Genomic DNA, 24,575 nt, shown 5'->3' on the forward strand with positions numbered 1-24,575 from the left:
GATGGCAAGACTACTAAGGTTATAAAAACACCACAAACTGAAACACTAAACTATTAACTTTTTAAAGAAGACAAAAATTAACATAAATCAACCTATTATAATAATTTTTTTGTTATTTTTTGTCATGAAATAATAGATTTGATACTTTAGCGTCTCCTAAAAGGTAAAGTGAGGGGATAAGTTAGTGTCGGTGTTATGAAGGAACATTAGTGAGTCAGGTGTTGAGGCGTCAGCTGCTGCCATCTGTCGAGCTGACGTGGCGTGAGGCGAGATGACTGAGTGTAAACATTCCTCAACATTCACCGATTTTTAAGCCAACTCGTCAGAATGATATCTTGGAGGACTTTAATTTTCGTCTGCAACTTATTGTTCGTCGTTGTAGGTGACGAACACACACATACGGTGAGAATATAAGGAGATATGGGTTAGTTTAGGAGGTCAGTGATCTCGGCAAGGTAGGTTAGGGGACGTGGATCCTCCTTACGGTGTATTGTAACCTTTTTGTTCATCATTTATCCTCAATAATAATGGTTGCAATGTCTCCAGCACATGGCAAACTGTCCTCAGTATAATACAGTAAAGTTGAGTATGGTGTTGATTTAAGTGAGGTGACAGTTATATCACTGCTTGCCTAGGGCCTGGCAGTGGTCCTTACTCTGGCCATGGCCCAGTAGGGTAATCCTGGACCATTTTTTCCATAGATGTTCTTTGGATGATAGTAAGTAATAAAAACGATACACCAATGCACAGAACTAAATAGAACCTGACATAACCAACAAAAGAAACCTACCTAACTTCCTAGGTGGGAGGTGTACCCCCCACCACATTAAACAGAAACTACTTACTTTGATATCTGGTATGAATAAAAGTAACTTTCTTGAAGTGACATAGTGTAAATTTACGTTTTTTGTAGACATGAGCGTACACTCAGACCGAACGACCCACTTGGTCCTAGCATAAACAAACAAAGAGCAGACAACAACATGCTCGGACATGACAGATTTTTTGGTGGAATATTTATGATAAATAATTAATTTCTTCACGTACAAAACACGTAGAGACATCATTTAGTGTTATAAGATCAGTTTTTCACTGTATTTTACCCCACAATATCCCTCATCCTTCATAACGGTACCCTGTCCACTGAGGTGATTTATGATTTTTATTACTTGCTATCATCCAAAAAACATCTGAGGGAAAAAATTAATGAAATCAAACAACTCCTGGTGCTAGCCATCTACTCCAATATAACTGGCAGTGGTAACTGGTGAAGTCGCCTCACAAACTCGCCCTCCTTACACAATATCAATGCTAAAAATTAATTAAAAAATACAGTACATTGCATCAACATGCCAACAATAAAAGTTTATTGGCTGAATTATGTTAAAAAATATACTAATACTAGGGTTAAAAAACTAAGTTACAAATAATATTTAATAAAAAGAATACATTATAAATTTGAAATTAGGTTTGGTGATTCTACTTTATTGTTGTAAGTTATACAGGGCCTGTATAAGTGACCAGCCTATCTAAGGAGTCTAGCAGTACTGTACTTATATTGTCCTGCTCATAATTTTCCCTAAGTTAAAAAATCTTTCCTTGCATTTGTTTGTACAGTAGCTAAAGCAACTATCTGTGCAGGTGGGGGTCGATATGCTCCGAATTTTTACGTGTAACTAGTGACAGCCTTCATATACCAATATTCATCGTCCATGGTCTCATATAGTTTCCCACAAAGTATGCACAGATAGTTGGTTTAACTACTGTACAATGATCTTTGGTATTAATCTGCCGATGCCACCCTTCGACATCATTGTTTTTTCTTATTGGCTCCTTAAATGCATTCCAAGAGACAATAGGCCAGATTCTGTTCTTTGTCCAATTCTCGTCTATAAGATCATTAAGAAATTAGGTGTCCAACTTATTTTTTGAAACAGAAGATGCAGGAGTGATGTGTTCAGTGGGCAGTAAGGGAAGGGCAAACTACATCTTCAGTAAGTGGTACGTGCCTTCTCTTCTGTATGGTGTTGACAAACCCATCTCCTGTATTTTCCTCCAGACGGCCTGGGACCAACAAGTCACTCCAGCAATAGTTACTACAGTATTACCCCGCTTTAAACGGTTTCACTTTACGAGATTCCACGTTTACGCGGTACCCTGCCAGAACCGGAATGCTCACTTTACGCGGTGTGTGTACTCTTTTACGTGGAGAGCGGCTGGAGGTCATCTCGCGCCGTGCCATTTTTGGATTCAAACCTCCCGCCATGTTGGGTAAGCGGCATGAGTAGGTTGCGCAGTGTATGTCTTTGTTGCGTTATCGGTGATGTCATATGACATATCGGACTGTGATTGGGCCAAGCATCCTTAACTCCCTCCCCCGCTAACTGTGATTGGTTTAATGTAATATGACGTGCCCCGCAGCGGGAGCGTTCAAGCCCGTTGACCTACCCGCGTCAGTTATACCCCTCCCGGCTACACAGTGTATATCGGTATCTATTGTTCCATAAGAATGGCTTCCACCGGACCACCACCACAAAGAAACCTTGCATTACCTGGACCCAGCCACCCTAAGCCAAAGAAGATACGACGTTCCCTAAGCTACGAAATTAAATACAAGATCATCCAAGAGTTGGAGAAAGGAACAAGACAGGTTGATCTCGCGCGCCAGCATGGTGTTAACGAATCTACGATCCGGACGATCAAGAAGATGCAGCCAAGATAAAAGAGCACATGAACATCACAAAGTCTACAGGTGCTTCTTTGATCAAGTATTGCCACAACCAGGTGCTTCTCAAGACGGAGAAATTACTTGTGAGCTACTTGATTCGTCAGGTAAGACGGAACATGGCGGTGGACACGCGCTCAGTTAAGGAGTACGCACGTGAACTGTATGCTGCAGTGTCACGTAAGATGGGAATACTCAGAGCCCAAACCCTTCAATGCTTCCTCTGGGTGGTTGCAGAGGTTTAAGAAGAGGAACAAGATCACCAACATTAACATTGGTGGTGAAGAAGCTAGTGCTGACCGTGTTGCGGCTAGGGATTTTCCTTGTTTTTACGTGAGATTATGGAGGAAGGACAGTACACCGATGACCAGGTGTTTAACGGACGAATCTGGTCTTTTTTGGAAAAAGCTACCTTCCAAGACCTTCGTTGTGAAGAATGCCAACAAGTGTCGGGGCCGGAAGTTGCAGAAGGAGCACATCACCGTCATGTTTACCACCAATGCTTCCGGTACCTGTAAGCTCAAGTTATCGGTGATCCACACAGCACGTAAGCCGCACGTCTACAAGAACATGGACATGTCCAAGCTAAATGTCCACTGGCTGACCGCACATAAGGCGTGGATGTTCTCTACTCTGTCCCTCTCCTGGTTTGATGACTGTTTCGTTCCCGACGTGAAGAAATTCTGTGAGCAACAGAATGTTTCATTCAAGATTTTGTTGCTGCTTGACAACGCACCAGGACACTGTTGGATCGTCACCCCAACGTAAATGTGGTCTTCCTTCCTCCCAACACTACATCATTAATACAGTCCATGGACCAAGAATTAATCTGCAATGTGAAAGCTGCATTCTCTGCAAAGAAATTTAAGCTCCTGAACGACTATACCAACACCAAGGATGAGTTGCGTAACCTGGGTGACACCGATAGCAAGAGCGAAGAGGACGAGGAACAACAGTTGGCAGAGCAAGAAGTACTTGTGAAACATTTTTGGAGAAAATTCAACGTCAAGAAAGCTGTGGACTTCTTGGTGGAGGCATGGGATCAGCTGTCTGTAGCAACGGTTCGTCACGCATGGAGACATGTGTTGCAAGGTATTCCAGGTGGGAGGCAGAGTCAATCTGTGACTGGTGAGGTTCAGACTGTTGCAGTAGCAGTGGACCTTACCAGAGAAGCTGCGCAGAGTGTTACAGCTGCAGGCTTCTCCGAGACCACCAACGACGACATTATAGAGGTGATAAGGGATCCTGATGTGACTGCCGACGAGATTTTAGATGATGATGACGTCAGTGAAGAGGCAGGTGGTGCGTCATCCCAAGAAGAACGCAAGTTATCACATAGTAATGTAAGGGGTGCCATCGAGTGTGTAGAGAAACTGAAGCTCCTCCTTTCCGACGACCCTGACGATAACCGGTATGAAGTCTTCACTACCCAGCTGTTGCAGAATATGGAGCCCTACATCAAGGTGTATCACGACAACACCAACACTAGCCGTCAACAAAGCATTACCAAGTTCTTCGCCCGCAACCCACCACAGCCAGCCCAAGCCAGTGATAGTGACAGAGACAGTGATGGTGACTTTGAGGGATTTGTCAGGGAGACACTGATAAGTGTGGATGACAGTGATGATTACTCACCTGAGGGCCAGTAGCCTGCCCTCTGCCTCGGAACCAGCCTCCATTCCCGTACGCCAACCCATCTCTTCTACTAACGTAAGTGTTAAACCTAACCTTGTTTTTTTCTAACCTAATCTACAGTATATTATTCTCTTATTGATTGTTCTCTTCTATATTGTGTGTGTGTGCATACCATCATAAAGTTAAGTTGTTATTTTTACTAAAACGTACGTATTGTGTCGGGAAAACGTGGAGCTTGGGGGTCGGCCCAGTCTGTATTTCAATTAATCCCATATGTTATGTTGTTCACTTTTCGCGTTTCTCGCTTTACGCGGGCCTCCGTGGGTTCAATTGACCTCGTAAAGCAAGGGTTCACTGTACTACAGTCCTTTGATATTTTGGAAAAGTTTTAATTAAAATGGAACTTCTTATGAATTAGTTATGGTGTCATTAACATAGGGAGAGCGAGTTTGCATCGGGACGATTTCTCCTGAAAGCCTGGCAATAGTCCTGAGTCTGTCCATAGCCTAGGGTCTGTCAATGGTCCTGAGTAGCCGTGGCCTAGGGTCTGATCAACCCAGTGCCTAACAATGATCCAGCAGTGGCCCAGAGTGTGGCCATGACCAATGATATGCAGTGGTCCAAGTTCTTGCTGTAGAGGCGTTCACCGTGGCTAAAATTAAAATTTTAGGTTAGAGGTACAGGTAGTTCTGCTATAACGCGATAATTGTGTTCTTGTAAAATGTCGTGTTATAGAAAATCGCGTAATAGAAATAACAGGGCTTATGGAGAAAATAGGGTTCGGTGCAGATTACTCGAAATCGAAAAAATTTAGTAGTTAGCCTAACACAAAGGATAGCACAGTCTAAATAAATGTTACATTCATATCTAATAATGAAATCATACAGTAAATTTAACACTTTACCTTCAAAAAATATGAATGTAACTTGATGGGGGAGAAGGGTGATTTTGAGGTTGATAACATCGAGCTTCTCTTCAAGTGTTATATCCTTTCTTTTACGATAATCACCGGGAATTCTATCATCAGAACGCTTTTTGGAGATATTCTTCTTTACCATATTCACAGTTAATACCACAAAATTGGAGAAATAGTAAGCAAAAATCGCGTTATAGCAAACAAGCGTTCGCGTTATACAAATATTGTTCCGAATTCATAAATCGCGTTAGAGCAAATTCGCGTTATCAAAACACGCGTTATAGCAGAACTCACTGTATTCATTTAAAAATAGAAGTCCCTTTTCAATTAATACATTTATTTTCAAACATAAACTTGTACAATTGAAGAAAAAAGTGCTTGATAGGCAGATCAATTTATAAACAAGGAAAAGCTTACCTCGCTTTCACAATTGTTTTTATTTTTATGTTAAATTAATTATGTTCCATGTGTGGTTTTCCTTTACATATATAACAATGCAAGATAAAGCTACTGAAATTTATTTGTATTATCCCTACAATATCATTACAGCCAATAACAATGCAAGTACAGTATAATACCTGAAGTCTCCATTATTATTAGTGAAATATAAATTTAAAGGAAACTATTTGACTCGACCTAACCACTTGTCACTGATATGATTTCTCTTATGACATTGACAATTCTAGGGACAACTCATGCCATTCACCACAACCTTTAACGTATCCGAGGTTATAACGTGGTCATACAGCAACCGTTCAGTCATTCCACCTACTACAACCAAGGGAGACCTACACCATGATCTCTCCCAGAGAGGGCAATTTGTCGGCAGGTGTAGCACCGGGATAAGTATCAGTGAGATCACAAGGCAGATCGGAGTCTCGAGATTGACAGTGCAGTGTTGGTTACAGCTGGTTGAAGAGTCTGGTAATTTAACAGATCTTCCTAGATCAGGAAGGCCTAGACTGACCAGCACAGCAGATGACGCGAGGATTGTGGCAGACATTAGCGACCATCCTTTCACCAATGCGATGACTCCATGGAATTGGGATCCACCACAGCAACTCATCCAGCACAACCTTGGCAGAATGGGAAGCATTGAGGAGACCATGTGTGGTTTACAACAAGGTGTCTTCTATGCCACATTCTTTGTGCGAAGTCATCAATAGGGAGGGGCCCGGTAGTTCCACCATGTGTGTTCGTGCGTGCATGTCTGCAACTTTGCCACATAACCGGGTTAGCCAGAAATGCACGGCAAAGGACTTAACGGAGACTATACGTTGGGCAACTTAACCCAGTACAATTAAATGTAAACCTCAAATCCATAATATTGTTTGGGTTTTTTTTACTTCTTTACTAACAAAATAAAGAAACTTTTTGTTAACATACTTTAAATACAAAAATACATTAAATACAGTCTTTTATGAAGTTGAGAGTTGCCTAAAAGTGAGGTACATGTATGAGTGATATCTCCCTTAGCCGGAACAATTGGTGCAGAGCACTTCCGGGAATGAGAGATTTCCGGGTAACAAGACGACTCTCAAAACAGGAAAAAAATCCCTCATCCCCAGAATTTTCTGGGTATCTAATGGACAAATGTTCTTGGAAGTCACAGAAATTGCACATTACATCATCTCTCAAAACAAAACAAAAAAACCCTTGTCCCCGAAATTTTCAAGGTAACAGAAAATGTTCTCGGGAGTTCCAAAAATTGCCCATTACATCAGCTGTCGAACCAGGAAAAATATCTCCCATCCCCAGAATTTTCCTGGTTCCGGAAAATTTTTCTCGGAATTTCCAGAAAATGCGTTTGATTTTCATTTCTCAAACCTGGAAAAGACTACCCCGTCCCGGGAATTTTCTAGAATCGGGAATATTTTCTTGGAATTTTCCGGAAAATCATTCTCAAAGCCGGAAAATTTTGGCTTTGGGGACGATATTCCAAGAAAATTTCAATTCCGGCTATTGGAGAGTTCCAGGTTTTAAGGGATTCCGGCTAATGGAGATATTACTATATGGATTTGTCTGTGCCCCAGCAGCTTCTTGTGACAGGATCACAGGCTATTTGCCACAAGTAGAATGTTGATAAATTACATTTATTGTCTAATTAAATAAACACAGTAAACCCTCGATAACTCGGCACATATGAGGCTCTTGCCTTGCTGAGTTATATCAAATTCCGACTTATCGAGACACTTTCCCCCTCCTACAAAAATATAAGAATACAAAAATATCGACCCATATACAGTATGTGTACATGTAATTACTAAATGTAAAAAAGTAACACTTGCTAGCACTGCAGGTGGAGAATGAATTACCATAGTAGGAGATATACAGTAGATGCATGGTAGGTGATGCAGGTGGCCAGAAATGCCAAGATTTTCCCAGATAATTTTATATATATCGGCATTTCCCGGGTAATATGAAATTCCGAGTATCAAATGCTGAGTTATCGAGGGTTTACTATACCTGCTGTTCATTACCGTGATTATCTTTATTTATATTTATTTGTATTAATAACATTATTTTCACACAGCTTTTGAAATTAATATTAGTTCAATTAGACCAAAGATTTGGTGTAACTTATACCAAATGCTACCTATGCCTTGTACTGTACTGTACTGTACTATCATGGAACAGTGATGGTTGATGGACCTGACACAGAATTTTGATGCTTCCTTGTTAGTTATTTTAATAATCTTCTCCCCTATTTCCATAAAAGAAAATAGTGTATATACTTTATGTGGTAGTAAATATTTTGTGAAATATATATTAACCAAACAAATCACATTTATAAACATAAAGAGAATAAAGATATAAAAGCATACTTTATACAGTAGATAATAGTATAGTATAGTCTATTACTGAAACACATTTGTAAAGTAATGATATTGTTTTTTCAGTATAAGGATTTAGAAGAAGTAGTACTATGGATGAACACAGTGGGCCCCTATCACAACCGACAAGAGACGTACTCCTATTTCTCTCTGCCATTTTGTGTCGGCCCCAAAGAGAAGATATCCCATTACCATGAGACCTTGGGTGAGGCACTCCAGGGTGTTGAGCTGGAGTTTTCTGGACTGGACATAGACTTTAAAAGTGAGTGTCTACTTGTATTAATCACTTTGTTTGAAGTAATTGAGGTACAGAACAGTGATGAAGTCAAGACAGAGACCATTTGTAATTTTAGCCTTTATCGATCACGGTAAGATTTGTCCTCCAGTTAAGCTATTTCAGGTGAGCACTTGGGGGCTAGTCTTATGGTAATCCATAAAGGATAAAATTACAAAAGCTCTTGTTCTTGGTCTAGACTACTGTACATCACTGGTGCAGAGGATAAAAGGAATTACGATAAGACACCGTTCACAGGCAGTCAACCAGCTGACTCGCAAATGTGTCTGCTATGACATCACATCGGGAGAGAGTGGGACCACGCATCTGTAGCCCACCGCAAGGAGGGATCCAGGGGGTCTTGGGGATTCAGACTCCACCACCCCTTTTCACCAGAAAATTCCAATACTTTTTCTTTAATGCAGTATTATACTCAGGGATTTTTGTATTGTAAAAAGTATTTACTATTAACCTCAGAATATCTCCTAATATCAAGTGCACATGGCTTCAAAATGGTCTCAAAATGCCCTTGATATTGGTCAGATTTATTTTGTGATTTATTTATTTATTTATTTTTTATACAGCACCCCCCACTCTCCCACACACACACACACACACACACACACAACCTCCCCCTGCTGGGTGGGCTCGCTGTGCTCGCCATGTTCCCCGGCCCACAACTTCTTGGGCCCCCTCTTTTGATATTCCTTGATCTGCCCCTCCACACATATACATACACACCCATTCTTTTCTTATTTTATATTTTTTATATTATATTCTCTTTATTTCAAAGCCACATTAGGGGATAGTAATGATTTATCCACAACTTTTATAGTGTTATTATGTGTACAGTAACAATCTACTGTATGAGGCGGTTGGGCTGGCGAGTCGGCAAAGCCGTTACTGTATAGCCCACCGTCTCCACACACATTCACTTCCCACACATACACACCCATGCTATTAATGTTTCTTGTTTTATAGTTTTTTATTCTTTTTTTTCTGAATTTCTAAGCCACATCGTTTATATAGAGTGGAAGAAGTGTTAATTAAGTCCGTTTTTCTGAGACATTTGCGAGATCGACCTGTACCACTGTGCATTGTAGGATTTATTGGGGGATCACAAGAGTGAGGTTCAACTAACAGTAAATATATAAATATATCTACTCCATTTCAGATGCTATAGCCAAAACTCCATATTGTGAAATTGAGCTAAATGAGGTTCGGCTGAAGACATTTGTTTACGCAGTGAAGAACCACTATTGGTACCAGATGTATATTGATGATCTTCCTATATGGGGTGAGTCTTTGATTATCATCTTCCCACATGGGGTGAGTCTTTGATTATCATCTTCCTACATGGGGTGAGTCTTTGATTATGATTTTCCTATATGGGGCATGTTACTGGTCATCCATTGGTTTTCCCAAACTTTCCGTGTTCTCAAAGACTAAGTATTTTTAAAGAAGGAAAAATGTCAAGGGTGATAATATTTGTGTCTTGGTATTAGGAATTATAATTGTTAATATACATATAATTGTTAATGTAAATATGATTCCAGGGATCGTGGGAGAGATTGATGAGGCCAATGATGTTTACTATATCTGGACGCATAAGAAATTTGACCTTGGTTACAATGGAAACCAAATTGTGGATGTTAACCTCACATCTGAAGCTCGCCTGAAACTGGAACTGGGAGCAAAGATCAAGTTCACTTATGAGGTCAACTGGAAAAAGTCTAATATTAAGTTTGAGGACAGATTTGACAAATATTTGGATCCAAACTTCTTCCAGCACCGGGTAAGGTTTTTTTAAAACTTTGTGCTTATCTTTAATGATTACTTTATTCAGAAATTTCTATTCCAACTTAATGCTAATCTAACCTAATACTAACCTAACCAATTCTAAACTGACCTGACCTAACCTAATACTAACCAATTCTAAACAAACCTAATACTAACCTCACCAATTCTAAAGTAGCTCTAACCTATTCTAACCTAATACTAACCTAACACTTACCAAACCTATTCTAACCCATTATGATCTAATCTTAAATGGCCTAACCTATTTTAACTAGTCTTACCTAATCTAATCTATTACTAACTTAACCTAAACTAACCTTACCTATTCTATTACTAACCCAACCTACAGTAATCTAATCTAACCCTACCTAAACTATTACTATCCCAACCTAATCTAATACTGTATAATCTAACCTAATTAAACTAACTTATTACTAACCCAACTTAATCTACTCTTCCCTAACCTAACCTAATTTGAAATAACAAGTGTTGTCTGCTTTTGTGTTTATGGTGCAGCATCAGTAAATAGGCCAGAATATGAAAAGATAATTTCAGCTAGCTCTTTGTTGCTTTTAAGCCTTAACAGACATTAACTGTGACCTGCAACAAGAATTCACTTACCATTTTATATTTACTATTCTTGCCAATATTGTGTAATTTCCTACAACATTATAATTAATAATCAATATCCTGTCACACTTAAGGCCAGAATATGTCCTTCCTCTACTGTATTTTACTCTTATGTAAATATTTCTGTTGCAACGTGTAATAATGGTCACTTAGGCTTTAGTCGCTAGTGTTCAAGGAAGGCCGGCCCTAGGGCCTCCTGGGCGTGAATTTGTTTAAAGTGTAGAAGCTGTTGCCAGCACAACAATTATACCCCAAGTTAATGAGTTGCATGAACCATTGGCTAGGAATAATCTGAGAAGACTGAACAATTCGCCAACTGCTTTGACAAACCATTACCCTGGAACACGATCTGCAAATCAGTTAACATCCGGGTCCCCAATTTCTGCTGGATAGACAGGCAAATCGCAATAAAGAAACTTGCCCATAGTTTCACCCTGCCCGGGAATCGAACCTGAGTCATCTACTTGCTTGCGAGTTGAACATGCTGACCACTACACCACAGTATAAGATAACACCACAGTGGTCACTTTTAGTATGATATTATATATATATATATATATATATATATATATATATATATATATATATATATATATATATATATATATATATATATATATATATATATATATATATATATATATATATATATATATATTACTGTATACTTAGTACAGTATATGATAATACCACAGTGGACACTTTAAGCGATATGTTATATATACAGTATATGATAACATCACAGTGGTCACTTTTAGCACTATACAGTATAATATATGAGGCGCCCCGCATCGTATGGGTTATTCGCGCCCAAATTTTGAAACCGAGAAAACTGCATTTAAAGTTTTTCCAACTTCAAACAAGCATAACTTTGTTGTTTTTTGGGATACAGCATTAATTTCTTATGCATTTTGAAGCTAAAGGACTGTACTTGCAGAAGGTGGGTCGCATGTCATGAAGTAATGTACTGGGTTGTTGCGATGTTGACTTGAAGCTACAAAACTCCCATTCGCTTATGACTTTTTTACTTTAATCGATATCAGAGTGTAGATCCCTCCCGCTGGAGGGGCTGTGACGTAGATAGCAGACGCTCACTGTCATTGGCCGAGACGGGGGAAGAGACTAGGCTGGCCCATAATTTCGTTTCTGCCACAAATATGATGTTCTATTCTATTTTCAAGGGGCATTTAACATTATTTTCAGTGTAGTAAGGAGATCTTATCAACTACCATCGTGAAGAGCTATGCCAAAAATAGTGCTTTCCAACAAAAAACGGGTTTTGCCCGGATGGTCTGAATGCACCTTACGATGTGGGACGCCTCATATAAAGTATATGATATCACCACAGTGGTCACTTTTAGCAATAGAGTAGTGTATTATATTATGACACAACACTGTTAGGGCAATAATATACTGTACTTTATCATGGAAGATCATTCACCAAAAGTTTTTTTCCATTTTCTTATACAGTATTTATTTGTTTAAATATTTTTTGTAATTTACCAATGTGATGGGGAAAGAGGAACATGTGGCTTGTTTTATTCCATTACAATTAGACAGTTGTTAATAAAGTTATCAAGTTGTTATAGAATATATTTGGTAAAGCTGAAAATAAAGATACCCTATACCTGTATTGAAACTGCTAGATGTGGTTTATGAAGGTTTATTGTTGTCATATTCATATTATTATTACATTATTTTAAACAAAACATAATTACTGTACTGCAACAATATGTTATTTGTATTATGCATTATTTATGTAGTACTGTATATTAATGACATTGCAATAAAGTGGTGAATTATTTATTATCAGAATATTTGAGTACATTACAGTACTGTACTTTGTTGTACAAGTGTCTCTGGCACAAAGTATTTTTATACTTCATGGATAAAGAATTTGTTCAGCTAATCAGTAAACAATGCACGTTACTGATGCCCTCCTATTGGTTTGCCAGAATGCCATAGTTGACGCTTGTTCTGCCTGAGTACAGGAGGTTTGAGGGCTGGGTAGAGAAGCACACAATAGTCTCCTCTGGTGTTGCCACATAATATAGAGATAAGTCTGTCTTTAGCCATTTTGAAACCCAGATCAACTTTTTATTGCATGGAAGTTGGATGCAGGAAGGTATTCTTCTCCGAAATACTCTCATATCAGCTGTGCTGGTTACTGTTTTGTGGTCTGCTGATTCCTTCTTAACTTTATGTTGTGGAGGCTATAGCTCTCCTTAAAATTCTTGAGCCAGTTTTGCTGCCCTGAAATTTGTGACTGGGTATAGCTGAACTGGTTGTAGATCTACAGTGTTGACTGTAGCCTGCATCCCATGCTTCATCATAAAAGTGGTTGTAGATCTACAGTCAAACATGAGCCACTTGTGGTTCACCTGACCACCTGTAGCCCTAAATCTTATAAGAGTGAACCTGGTAGTCTTGTTCTTCACTTCATGTTCACCTGTACCTGACTATCTCATACAAAGTGGCTTAAATTATCAGCAAGTGTAGGAAATGTTTTTAAAATGGTGATGAGAATAATGATGATATTCAGTGTTTATTTATGTGTACAGTATGGTACATTATTCTGTATAGTCTGTTTATCCCTACAGAATGGAACTAGTGATTATCTTCTTTAGTAAATTTTAACCTGATTTTTATTAACCAAGAAAGATACAAGGTGACTTAAGTGTTAGAAAAATAGCCTCACTTATACTGCTTGTGGAAGTTAATGTGAAGGGTAACTTTATGAGAGGCAGGGCAACTAATATATGTACTACTGTGTGTGTGTGTGTGTGTGTGTGTGTGTGTATATATATATATATATATATATATATATATATATATATATATATATATATATATATATATATATATATATATATATATATATATATATATATATATATTGTGCAAGAAAGACAAAGTCGTGTTGTGAAATTTGGTGAAAACATATGCCGAAGGGCTAAAACTTTTGGTGCACTCTGCCTTGTGGTCGGGGGCTCTCAGTGTTTCACGAGTTATATTTAATCTTCGTACAAAACCGCGACACTTTTTCTTTGATTGTACACACCTGGTTTACAGTGTTTCATGGAAATAATCTACATGTTTTATGTAAGTTTTCTTTGCTTGGTAATAGTGTGCAGTACAGTACTCTCCATCATACCCACATTATAGTTTGATGGTTAATCATAAATTATGGTTAGCAGGAGGACCCTTAAGAGAGGTGAAGTGTTAAAACGAGATGTGCCTCAGCAATGGTTCACTTGTTAATGGATAGAGTTGGTTATGTATTTCAGATCCATTGGTTTAGCATCTTCAATTCCTTCATGATGGTGATCTTCCTGGTGGGTTTGGTGTCCATGATATTAATGAGAACTTTGCGTAAGGACTACGCCCGTTATTCCAAGGATGAAGAGATGGATGATATGGTGAGTGTGATCAGTATCCCCTATGTGATATGGAAAATATAAACTGATTCAAAATAATTTTTTTCACATACAGCAGTTGTGTACTGTATTAGTGTTCATTAGCACTGTCAAAAGCAGTGGTGAATGAAATGATGTTTTGCTGATAAGTCTGAATTATTTTGTAGTTGCAGAGAAATGTCACTGATCAAATGTCATTTTGTATTATGTTTATGTAAAATTAAGCAGTTGTTGTAGTAGTGTATCCCTTCTCAGGAACGTGACCTGGGGGATGAGTATGGATGGAAACAAGTTCATGGGGATGTGTTCCGTCCCCCATCACACCCCATGCTCTTCTCTGCATTGGTCGGGTCTGGCTACCAGATGCTTACTGTCACCTTCCTTGTTATTCTTCTGGCAATTGTTGGAGAACTGTATACAGAGTAAGTGGATTAGTCGACCTCTGGCATCACTCCACATTTTTGGCACTTAATACAAAGAAAGTTAAGTTTTTGCATAATAGCGAGCTGTTTCAGAGATTTAACCTTAGGTTTGTTCCTGAAGAGTCTTATATTTTGCTTAAGGCTCCATAACTATTATTATATGCACAGTTTACATTACTCTTCCTTCATACTTCACAGGCGAGGTTCTATGGTGAGCATTGCGATTTTCATATATGCTGCCACTTCACCCGTCAATGGCTATTTTGGAGGTTCATTGTATGCTAGAATGGGAGGTAAGTGTTATATCTTATTTAAGATAACTAGTCTTACACTGTAATAGTTGAGAATGTTGTGATGGTAGTAACAAGATAACTTCAGTAATATCTCTGTTAGCTGTCATCTCTTCCCCCCAAAAAATCAGAAATGTGTCTTACACTGTAATACTGAAGACTTGTGATATCAGTACAGCATGCCCTCCAAATTTGCGGATTTTTAATTCGTGGACCTTGATTATTCACGGATGACACCTTGGATGTACTCAAGAATGTCTAAGGGTAATTTTAAAGTTCCTGCCATTTTCGTGGCCGGGACAGGGAGCCATACGTTCTAGAGACAGTAATTTCCTTTACCTGTATTGTATATAATAATAATAATACTAAATGGTTTATTAATAGAGTTGCAGCAGGTGGCTGAAAATATACAGACTTACATTTGATTTAGACATAATGATATAATATGCATTGAATATATTTACAGGGCTGTATAGTACATAAATCAGGAGTTGTTTATTATTTTAACAATAGATGGGATGGTGCTGTTCTTATATCTATCGGTGCGGTCACTTATGGGCTGAATTTTGTTGTAGTGGCGGACTGCGCGAGTTGGGTGGGGGGCTGCAGGTGGCAGGAGGTGGCGATGACGAGGGTGGTGCAGTAGTCCACTGCCAAACCTTTCCAGTGCTTGGTGGTGGAGGTCACTGAGGGATGGTATTTCCAGGGTGGAGAGAGCGTTGGTGTAGCCGGAGTATTCTGCGCCAAGCATGATTCTGCAGGCCCTTTTCTGTACCTTCTCTGGCTGACGTTGTTGGGTGGAGTTGAGAGACGACAACCAGGCTGGTGACGCATACATTAGTTTGGGGAGAATAAAGGCATTGTAGATGGTCCTCAGCTCTGGCGTGGGTGTCCCAAGTGACCTAAGTCGTCGTAGCATGTAGAGACGGTACGAGGCTGCCTTGACTGTGTTATTTACATGGGCCTTCCAGTCAAGTTTGTTGTCTATATTTACACCCAGGAGTTTGGCAGACTGCACCAGCTGGAGAGGATGGGCACCCACTGTGACTGCTGGGGTTTGCACTGGAGTGGTGGCGGTATTGATGTGCATGACTACGGTTTTGGTGTGGTTGATGGCGACCTTGTTTTCCGTAGTCCATGCCTGTAGGTGCCTTGTAGCGATGAGTAGTATGGTGCAGTGTTGTCCACTGAAACCCCCACAGTGCAGTCATCCACGTACTTCCACTTGTGAGGAGTGTCCGATGAGCGTTGTTGATCAGGATGAGGAAGCACAGTGGTCCCAGTGGCGTAGCTAGAGTGTGTGCCGCCCGGGGCGGCCCTTGAGTTTGCCGCCCCCCCCGTGACCCTACAAAAAATACATATTGCACAGTGACTCACTCTTTTATATATATATATATATATATATATATATATATATATATATATATATATATATATATATATATATATATATATATATATATATATATATATATATATATATATATATATATATATATATATTAAATAGTTTGCCTTACTGTTGTCAGACAAAAGCCACCCCGATCAAAGTAGGGGGCTTTTGTCTGGGTGGCTTTCGTCTGGGGGGCTTTTGTCTGGGTGGCTTTTGTCGGGGGGGCTTTTGTCTGTACCCCAGTGAGGATAGTGTCTTAGTATAAAATCGCAATGCTGTGAAACAAAATCTTAATGTTTAATCTCAGTACCGCAGCAAAAGTCACATCAATATTTTTTAACCAATTCTTTAATATTTCTTACCTTATAGTATTATGTCTTCCAACGAAGTAAATAACTGGATCGAAAACACAAGAGAACTTAAAAGTCGTCTAGCCTCCCCTCGTCTTGTCATGATGGAGACTTGTGGAGAACTGAAGTGAATTGCTTGTAACTGGTGGATTGGTCGGCTGTACATGAACTGATATGACCCGAGACTGCATGGTTTTGCAGCTACTGGAGACGTTAATTCTTCCCTTTGTATCGGCGGCAAGTTAATCCTCGTCGTGTCTGACCTAACACCTGACCCACACCACATGAGCTCACTGGCGTACTTGTTTGAAGTTGTTTCCTTAATCCTCAACAGGTTACAGGTTGTGTGTGTGGCGGGGGGGGGGGCGCATAGCAAGGGTGTACGTAGCTCATGACGTGGCCGTGATGATGTGGGTCAGGTGTTAGGTCAGACACGACAAGGATTAACTTGCCGCCGATACAAAGGGAAGAATTAACGTCTCCAGTAGCTGCAGATATGGGTGATGAGCAGACCCAAAAGTGCCGCCCGGGGCGGACCGCCCCCCCCTAGCTACGCTAGTGAGTGGTCCCATCTTGGTCCCCTAGGGAACACCGCAGGTGAGGTGTTGGAATGTGGAGACCAAGCCCTGATACCTCACTGCCTGGCGACATCCACTCAAGGAATCGGTGAGCCATGAGACCAGGTTGGTGGGCAGCCCTAGTGCAATAGCCTTGTTGATAACAGTGCAGTGATCAACAAGGTCAAAGGCCTTCCTGAAGTCCACAAGGGCAATGGCCAGTGATGTCTTACGATTCTGCAAATTTTTGTGCAGAAAATCCAGAAAGCTCACCAAGCAGTGTGATGTAGAGGAGGTCCTCATATTGCCAAATTGCTGTGGGTTAATTGACTGATAGATACTGGCAAATGCCCACTCAAAAACAAAGTCCTCACAAAGTAGACTGGGTATGGGGGTAATGGCAACTGGCCTGAGGTCGTTAGGGGACTGTGGGGTGGTGACCTTGGGGATGGGGGTGACAAATGCGGTTTTCCATTCATTAGGGCATTTGCTTTGTCTGAGGGATGCATTAATAATAGAACAGAGGGGGCTGGCAAGTTCGACTGCAAACTCCTTGTTTATTTTGATTGGGAGGTCAATTGGGGTCGTGGAGCGTTTGGATTTAAATTTCAGGAGTTTGTTGGCGATTTCATATGGTTGAACACTGGGAGGGAGGGAGGGGGAAGGTAAGTAAGCCGGGAGGAGAGAGAGGTCAAGACTGGGTAAGGTATGACATATGGTCGCAAAATGTTTATTAATTATCTCAGCTGCCTCCTCACTAGGTAAATGTGAGATGAAAGGAAGTGTGGGAGACTGACGGTTGAGACCACAGAGATCTTTTACCTTGGCGTACCACTGACCAATGCCGTGTGTGTGTGTGCAGACACACACCGTATGGTCAAGACTTATCCAGGCGCTGCTACCGCTATGCAGCTGCCCCCCTTGGCCAATGTCGGCCCAGTCCCTCTCCCTGACCCATCCTCACCACCGGGATATCTACATAATCAAAAGTGACAATTTCGTTTCGGAAAGAATTGGGATCAGTGTTGAACAGTGTTTAAGCCAGTGAATTCAGCACTAGACAGTACCAGTAAAAGCCACGACCCACCAGTGAGATAAGCACCCCTGGGAACTAACTACCATCTTCTGACAAGGAGGTGCTAATCCGTTCACCCTGGGAACAACAGGGCCGGCCAGCTATGCACCTGACTACGGGATAACACAACAGCACCGAGCAGTGAGGTACTATGACACCACCCCACACCACACGGTGTCCCCATGACTACATGAGGTCCTTCATATCAACACCCGAGGATGAGTTACTACACCACGTGAATACCACACCACCCGATGTCCCCATGACCACATGAGGTCCTTCATATCAACACCCATAGGACGAGTTACACACACACACACACACACACACACACACACAAAACACATACTAATAAATAATAATGGGAAAATCCTCTCACAAATAATCAGAAACAAATATATTTAAAATGTTGAGTCTACCCTCAAGTCCACTCCATTCTTTGTTATTAATAAAGCACAGCGTGGACTTGAAGGTAGATTCAACATGTTTAATACATTTGTTTCTGATTATTTGTGAGAGGATTTTCCCATTATTATTTATTGGTATGTGTTTTGTGTGTGTGTCTGCACACACGCACACACAAATATACAATACAGGTAAAAGAAATAATTGTCCTAAGGGCAAATACATAAAGGGAATATACATTTATTTGTGCACAAGTAAAAATGTAACAAAAACAACAATCCCCCCTCCCCCTCAGCATGCTGTGTTGTTTGTAACAGCCAGTCAATAAAATTGTCATTCTTTAGCTTGACTTGTCTTGCTTTCTTTATTATGAAAATATTGGCATGCAGTTTGAGGTACAAAATTTTTTCACAATTCCAGGGAAAGTTTGGATTCGACAGATGATGTTGTCAGCTTTACTCTTGCCAACTCTTGTGTGTGGCACAGCATTCTTCATTAACTTCATAGCAATCTATTACCATGCCTCCAGAGCTATTGCCTTCACCATCATGGTAAGGTCAATTACATCTTTATTTTTTTGTTCAAGTTTGTTTCTGAAGTTTTCAGCTGTGTTATAGTGTATTACTATATCTGTAGTGACAGCTAGTTGTATTACCCCATCATTGTTTCTGTTCACTAACTAGAGATAGCTAACAAGTACACACATCTCAACTGTTGTATCATAAAGACTAATATTGTGAAAGTTAAGTCAACCCGCTGTTAGCCAACTGTAACTGTTTAATGAAAATATTGGCATGTAGTACAAGTACAGTACAAGAATTAACACTAGCTCCCTTGCTCTATGTAGTGTAGTAAGGTAAAGCTAAGTCAACTTTGATAGATTCAGTTGTTTGTCAATTTTTAAACTTAGTAATTAATCACAGTCGGCAATGTCTTCTCTGAACATTGAAGTAATGGAATTTGTTCATGTGCAGCTCGCTGTGATCTGTATCTGTACGTTTGTGATCCTGCCCCTGACACTGGTAGGCACAGTGTTGGGGCGAAACTTGGCAGGACAACCCAACTACCCGTGTCGTATCAACGCTGTGCCACGACCCATTCCTGAGAAGAAGTGGTTCATGGAGCCTCTTGTCATCATACCTCTGGGTGGTATTCTTCCTTTTGGCTCAATCTTCATTGAGATGTAAGTGAAGTGTGTCCTTTGTTGACATGCCTTGTGTGCCTGTATTATATCTAACTTTGTTATTGTGATAGTTGACCAATATTTTGTAGATACTTCTTCAATAATATCTAACTACAGTATATTATTATTCATCTTCATTGCCTTTGTCTAAGGTAGTGGGCACAATTTTGTTTCAATTGATCAGACTTATTAGTGGAGAAACATTGAGTGAGCTTGCAGAGTCGCAGAGACTATAACGCCTCATAGCTTGGTCCAGTAGCCTGGTGGTTGCAGTTTAACCTGCCTACAATTAATCACTATTAAGCATTATTATATCAGTAAACACTAATAATAACAGTAAATCCAGTGAAGTATGACAGGGAGGGAGGAGAGTTAAGTGCAGGTGACACTCAACTAGCAGGCACTTGACTCACTCCCCTTACCCACACTCGTTGCCAGGCATACGATTTAAATGCGTATGTGAGAAATACATATGTTTTAGTCTAATTTGAAAACGGTGATGGGCACAGTGATAAACAAATTATATAAGCTATGCATTTAGCTATGATAACATACAGTAATAAGAAAAATTGTATCATTACTAAAGTGAATGAAATATTCCCACAAACAACAATTGACAACTGTTTATGTTTCCCACCTCCTCAGGCTCTATTTTGGGAATGCTTCTTAGCCCAAAACCCCCAAATTTTTTGCCTGAATCTTCCAAAATCCGGATTTACCGGGTCCGGATCTTCGAGGGTTCACTATATAATATACAACTATAAAAAAGAAAAGAAAAATCAAGAGCATGTGTGCAAATAGTATTCTCTGGGAGAGGTGAACTTATGTATGGATGTGTCATGCTGTCTCCCCGATGTGATATCAGGGCATGCACGATGTAGCAGCCAGGCATCTCTCAAATCAGCTGGCTAGCTGAACTCGTCCCAGAGAGTTCTATCTCACAATTTTTAATTATTGATGTAATAGTGCAATTACTAACCTTGTTACACACTTAAAGACCTTAGTTGTCGAAACGCAGTAATAACATTTAAACAACAAACCGTCCACTCTTGGAATCACCCATAGGCTGTGTTGTTGTGATGCGGACTGGTGGATCATGTGATTCACGTAGCATCGCTCCACAGTAATAACAAATGACCCAAAAATATTTATTTTATTTTATATATCTATTTATTAATTTTATTTTTTTAATTTTGAAGAAAAAAAATTCTAAGATTCTTGTCATTGCTCAGGAGTCCAGTACTCGGGGTCTTTACTGTATTTAGATTTTTAATAAAAAGGAAATTATTAAAAAATATCAGTGGAGATGAAAGCATTAGTAAATATTTTGTTCAGAGAATCTTCATCATGTGTCAAATATTAATGAAAATTGGCTTAAGATAATTCCTCATCTACAGGTATTTCATCTTCACATCCTTTTGGGCATACAAGATCTATTACGTGTATGGCTTCATGTTGCTGGTGTTCCTGATACTGTTGGTTGTGGTGATGTGTGTCACCATCGTGTGTGCTTATTTCTTGCTCAACGCTGAGGACTACAGATGGCAGTGGACCAGTTTCTTAGCTGCAGCATCCACCTCTGGCTATGTCTATGTTTATGCCACCTATTACTTCTTCTTCAAAACCAAGTAAGATCAAAGGCCAATGATGTTTTGTGATTGATCAAAGTATAGAGGTGCAATTTTAGTTAAGAGACTATGAAGAATTGTAAAGCATATGAAGTATAAAGTTTACAGTTTAAGAATAGCTAGGAATAAACCAGAGGGGGAGATATTTAAGCAGGTTCTCTAAACTGTGTAAAATAAGAAAGCAGTAGAGTGAAGGGGTTCAAAGGAAATTATTAGATGTCACATAAAGGAATGTAGCACAAAAGCTGTAAATGGTGTATTTAAGAGTTTGTTTGGAGGTGAAGAGAGGTAGTGTTTCAACCTAAGTAGCAACTTATCCTTTTATAATTCATGATTTTAAAGTTGAACACTTAGAAAATAATCTGTGTGGTGGGAAACACAGGATATTCACTTTTTTTTAAATTTGCATGATGGGAGCCAGGACACCATACCATCAGGTAATTACAGCGAACCCGTGCTTGTGTGGAAATTGTCTGTAAATTACTGATGGTGATAAGGTGTCTGGTGGTGTGTTGAGTGAGGTTTACTTATGTTACTATCTAGCTCATCTCTTTTAAATGTATATTGTACAGTATTCATTAATCTTTTTTTCTGCCACAGAATACTACACTTCCTTCCTCACTCTTGCTTCCTTGTCTCTCACTACTGTACTAGTATTTATCCCACAACTCTACCAAACCTTTATCATAATACAAGTAAAGTTATACACTAACCTCTATCACAATACATGTAAAACAGGTTATACATAACTGTGGGTGACTTAGCAATGGTGTAAGGGTAATTGTATCCCTAGATATTTGTGTTTATTTTCCCATGTGGAGTGAAAGTTAATTAGGCACAGTATTTGAGTTTGTAATGTTGTATCTCCTCTCAGCATTAGGTTAGCCTAAGATAACACAGGTTAGGCTAGTTAGGTTAGGTTAGTCAGGTAAGGTAAGTTAGGTTAGGGACTTACGTTAGGGAAAGAAAGGTAAGATACATCCCCTCCATTATCCTAAACTTTATGTAGACAGAATCCAATGTTATCATCCCTTTCATGAATAAATACTTACAGATTTCTTTTAAGTCCACTTTCTGCTGCAACATTTGATCCACCATATCCTTCACACATAGAGTAGCATCTCTTATATTTTATATTGTTAATGAACTAGTGTAATTACTAACCTGGCTATGTGCTTAAAGATTTTTGTTGTCGAATTGCAGTAATAACTTTATGTCGGTACCTTCACAACATACTCCATTATCTTAATCCTCCTGTTGTATCTTATGTCATTGTTTTGTTGCAGGATGTATGGGTTTTTCCAGACTACCTTCTACTTTGGTTATATGGCTCTCTTCAGTGCTACTTTGGGCATCATGTGTGGCACTATCGGTTATGTTGGCACCAGCAAGTTTGTCCGTAAGATTTACTCAACCGTCAAGATTGATTAAAGTCTTGTAATATATAATTACTGTACTATTGCTTAAGGACAGATCATACTAAGTTGAAAAGTACCGGTACCCAAGTTTCCCTCTAGCTTAGAAGAGAAATCTGTTTCTCCAGAAAATGAAAAATTCTCCAAAGGAATAATGATGACTTAAGTGTCACTTACTGTACGGGATAACTACTCTATGAAAGTTCATCCTGAGGGTCATTATATCAGCACAAAATGTTGAGAGTGAACAGCTACATTAAACTTTTGCCAACCTTTATCATTAAGAGAGAGAGAGAGAGAGAGAGAGACACTGTTAATGATCTCCTGCAGTTATTACATGAAACTGTGTTCTTGTGTTTAATAAACTTTTCTTCCTGTATACGAAGTTCCTGCTTATCTTATAATTGTTTTTCAGTTGCTCTTTTTGCGTAAACTATATGGATTTGAAAACTAAATCATATCCTGCCAATACAAAGATGATTAATCTTCACATCCAAGCATGTCAAGCAGCAATTTATATGGATTTTATTGACTGGAGTAAAGCTTGAGAATTAGTAATGGTGTGGGTTGATTGTGATTTACTAATGCACTATTGAAGTGAAGACTGAGAATTAGCAATTATGTGGATTCATGATATATACTCTTAGTTCTTAATTGTGAATTTACTGGCTGAAACCAATAAAGAAAGCTTTTAAGTTGATAGAGAGAAAAAGAAAACTATAATAATCAATAGTTTGGTTATCCTCCAGTGAAGTATTATGATGTATGAGCACCAAAACATTCTTGCTTATGTGTTCAATTTTCTCCTGTTATATTAGCATTGTTTTAATTTATTGATTAATCTCAGAAACTGTAATGTCTACTGAGACCTTGATTTTGTTCCCCTGATACTGCCAGTTTTAATGGGAAAATCTTCTCCTCCTCCTCTTCCTCCGTTTGATAAAACTGATATATAACATTGATTAATAACAACTAAAGTTCTTCACAGTGTCATGATATGTTTATATTAAACATATAATGATAATAATAATAGTAATAAATAAGTACCATTATATAACTTCAAGAAAAGCTAATATCTTGGTGAATTCCTTATATTAAAGAATCTCATTGCCTGAGGTTACCTAATTGTAAGAGAGCTTGTAGAGTAAAAGCTTACTATACTGTACTGTACTGTATATTTACAAAGATCTACCTACTTCAATACAGTTTGTTTTTAGGTAATGTTTGCAACCTCACTGACACAACCTTGTATTCTGGGTAGGCTGCTACTATAGCCCCTGCCATATTTACTGCTGCTGCTCTTTTTTTTTTTTTTTATATATATATAGAGAGAGAGAGAGAGAGAATATTCTTTTTTTGTGCACAGAATGTAATTGTGGTGGGAAAGTTAGTGAAAAGTGAGTTTGACCTCACAGAAATCATACATAATCTCCATAAGAATATTTGTGGTGCTGTTTGGTAAAACTTGTTATGAATGTGTAACACTTAACCATTAACAAAGGTGGAGACAACAAGAAACTAATCCAACCTAGATATTTATGGATGATTGGTTGATGTTACTGTTAATACAGCAGTGTAATAAGAGCTCTTACCAGCACAGCTACAACTATTGCCTAGTTTTCACCCCTCA

General features: G+C 39.1%; 1 protein-coding gene across 1 annotated transcript; it reads left to right on the forward strand.

Moving 5' to 3' along the window:
- The first annotated feature begins 219 nt into the window (after positions 1–219).
- LOC121865171 (transmembrane 9 superfamily member 3-like) lies at positions 220–23,324 on the forward strand. The gene is made up of 11 exons (XM_042364480.1): positions 220–402; positions 8,177–8,372; positions 9,559–9,681; positions 9,941–10,179; positions 14,099–14,230; positions 14,483–14,649; positions 14,848–14,942; positions 19,140–19,270; positions 19,694–19,902; positions 21,300–21,530; positions 22,817–23,324. Exons 1-11 carry the CDS (start codon positions 328–330, stop codon positions 22,959–22,961), a joined length of 1,743 nt encoding a protein of 580 aa, XP_042220414.1. The 5' UTR covers positions 220–327; the 3' UTR covers positions 22,962–23,324.
- Positions 23,325–24,575: the final 1,251 nt, after the last annotated feature.

Source organism: Homarus americanus, unplaced genomic scaffold (genome assembly GCF_018991925.1).
Source record: "Homarus americanus isolate GMGI-L3 unplaced genomic scaffold, GMGI_Hamer_2.0 scaffold37678, whole genome shotgun sequence".
NCBI classification, from domain to species: domain Eukaryota; kingdom Metazoa; phylum Arthropoda; class Malacostraca; order Decapoda; family Nephropidae; genus Homarus; species Homarus americanus.